The following is a 1624-nucleotide window of genomic DNA, read 5'->3' on the forward strand; positions in this document are numbered from 1 at the left end:
GCCTCACATAATTCTAGCCCCAATCGGAGAACACTTAGTTCTTTTTGGTGGGGGTGGGGGGGTGGGGGGGTAATACAGTGTACTTTATTGCTGGTACATAACAAAGCCGAGTTCTCTAAGCCCCTCCCCTTCCTTCAGGGGGTCTGGATAGAATATTCTCAGTGTGTTGGGGGATTGAATTAGGGGCAAAGACTCCCCAGCAGCTGAGGGCCTCTCTTCCTCTAGTGCTGTTGTTGGGGCTGGTGGTCCAGAGGGATTCTTACTCCTCGGAGGCCATGTGGACCATGAGGTTCATCACTCAGTTGCTGTAGCCAAATTCATTGTCATACCAGGAAATGAGCTTGACAAAGTGGTTGTTGAGGGCAATGCCAACCCCAGCATCAAAGGTGGACGAGTGAGCGTCACTGTTGAAGTCACAGGAGACAACCTGGTCCTCTGTGTAGCCCAGGATGCCCTTTAGGGAACCATTGGCTGCCTGCTTCACCACCTTCTTGATGTCATCGTACTTGGCAGCTTTCTCCAGATGGCAGGTGAGATCCACGACGGACACATTGGGGTTAGGGATATGGAAGGCCATGCCAGTCAGTTTCCCATTCAGCTCCGGGATAACCTTGCCCACAGCCTTGGAAGCGCCAGTAGATGTGGGGATGATGTTCTGAGCAGCCCCACGGTCATCACACCAGAGTTTCCCAGAGGGGCCATCCACGGTCTTCTGGGTGGAAATGATGGCATGGGCTGTGATCATGAGTCCTTCCATGATGCCAAAATTGTCATGGATGACCTTGGCCAGGGGGGCTAAGCAGTTGGTGGTGTAGGAGGTATTGCTGACAATCTTGAGGGAGTTGTCATACTTCTCATGGCTCGTGCCCATCACAAACATGGGAGCATCAGCAGAAGGGGCAGAGATGATCACCCTTTTGGCACCACCCTTCAATTGAGCCCCAGCCTTCTCTATGGTGGTGAAGACACCAGTGGACTCTACGACATACTCAGCACCGGCCTCAGCCCACTTGATGTTGGCGGGATCTTGCTCCTGGAAGACGGAGATGGCCTTCCCATTGACGTTAAACTTCCCATTCTCAGCCTTGACAGTGCCATTGAACTTGCCGTGGGTGGACTCATACTGGAACATGTAGACCATGTAGTACAGATCAATGAAGGAGTCATTGATGGCAACAATATCCACTTTGCCAGAATTGAAAGCAGCCCTGGTGACCAGGCGCCCAATGCAGCCAAATCCGTTCACTTCAACCTTCACCATCGTGTCTCCGGGATGCGAATGGGACTGCACAGGAACAGGAGAGGCGGCTGTCTGTTGCACGAGGAGGAACAGAAAGCCGAACACTTTGTTCTTATGACATGGCCCTGGCTCCATGCTTGCTCTCATGAAAAGATGGCTGAAGATATGGGTGATCTAGCAAAGTGTGGTGAAGGAATCAGATGGTGCCAGCTATCTGGGATCTTACTGGCTTGTCTTAAGCAGCCATCTAAGTGAGTCATCAACTAAGTCCACGTGGAAAAAGTACACCAGCATGTGTGATCTAAGGATTGTAAATAATAAAATCCAAATCTGAAAGAAGGAATGATATCAGAGCTTCAATTGTGAACACCTGTTTGCAGAAAG

General features: G+C 50.8%; 1 protein-coding gene across 1 annotated transcript; it reads right to left on the minus strand.

The window, feature by feature from the left end:
* Positions 1-298: 298 nt before the first annotated feature.
* Positions 299-1261, minus strand: LOC101644672 (glyceraldehyde-3-phosphate dehydrogenase-like). Its single transcript, XM_013004682.1, has one exon. It carries the CDS (start codon positions 1259-1261, stop codon positions 299-301), a length of 963 nt encoding a protein of 320 aa, XP_012860136.1.
* Positions 1262-1624: the final 363 nt, after the last annotated feature.

This window comes from Echinops telfairi, unplaced genomic scaffold, assembly GCF_000313985.2.
Source record: "Echinops telfairi isolate 266 unplaced genomic scaffold, ASM31398v2 ScPeMD7_23;HRSCAF=83, whole genome shotgun sequence".
Classification (NCBI taxonomy): domain Eukaryota; kingdom Metazoa; phylum Chordata; class Mammalia; order Afrosoricida; family Tenrecidae; genus Echinops; species Echinops telfairi.

Coding starts and splice junctions, on each gene's coding strand:
- LOC101644672 (XM_013004682.1), bottom strand. CDS start 1,261: ATGGTGAAGGTTGAAGTGAACGGATTTGGCTGCATTGGGCGCCTGGTC.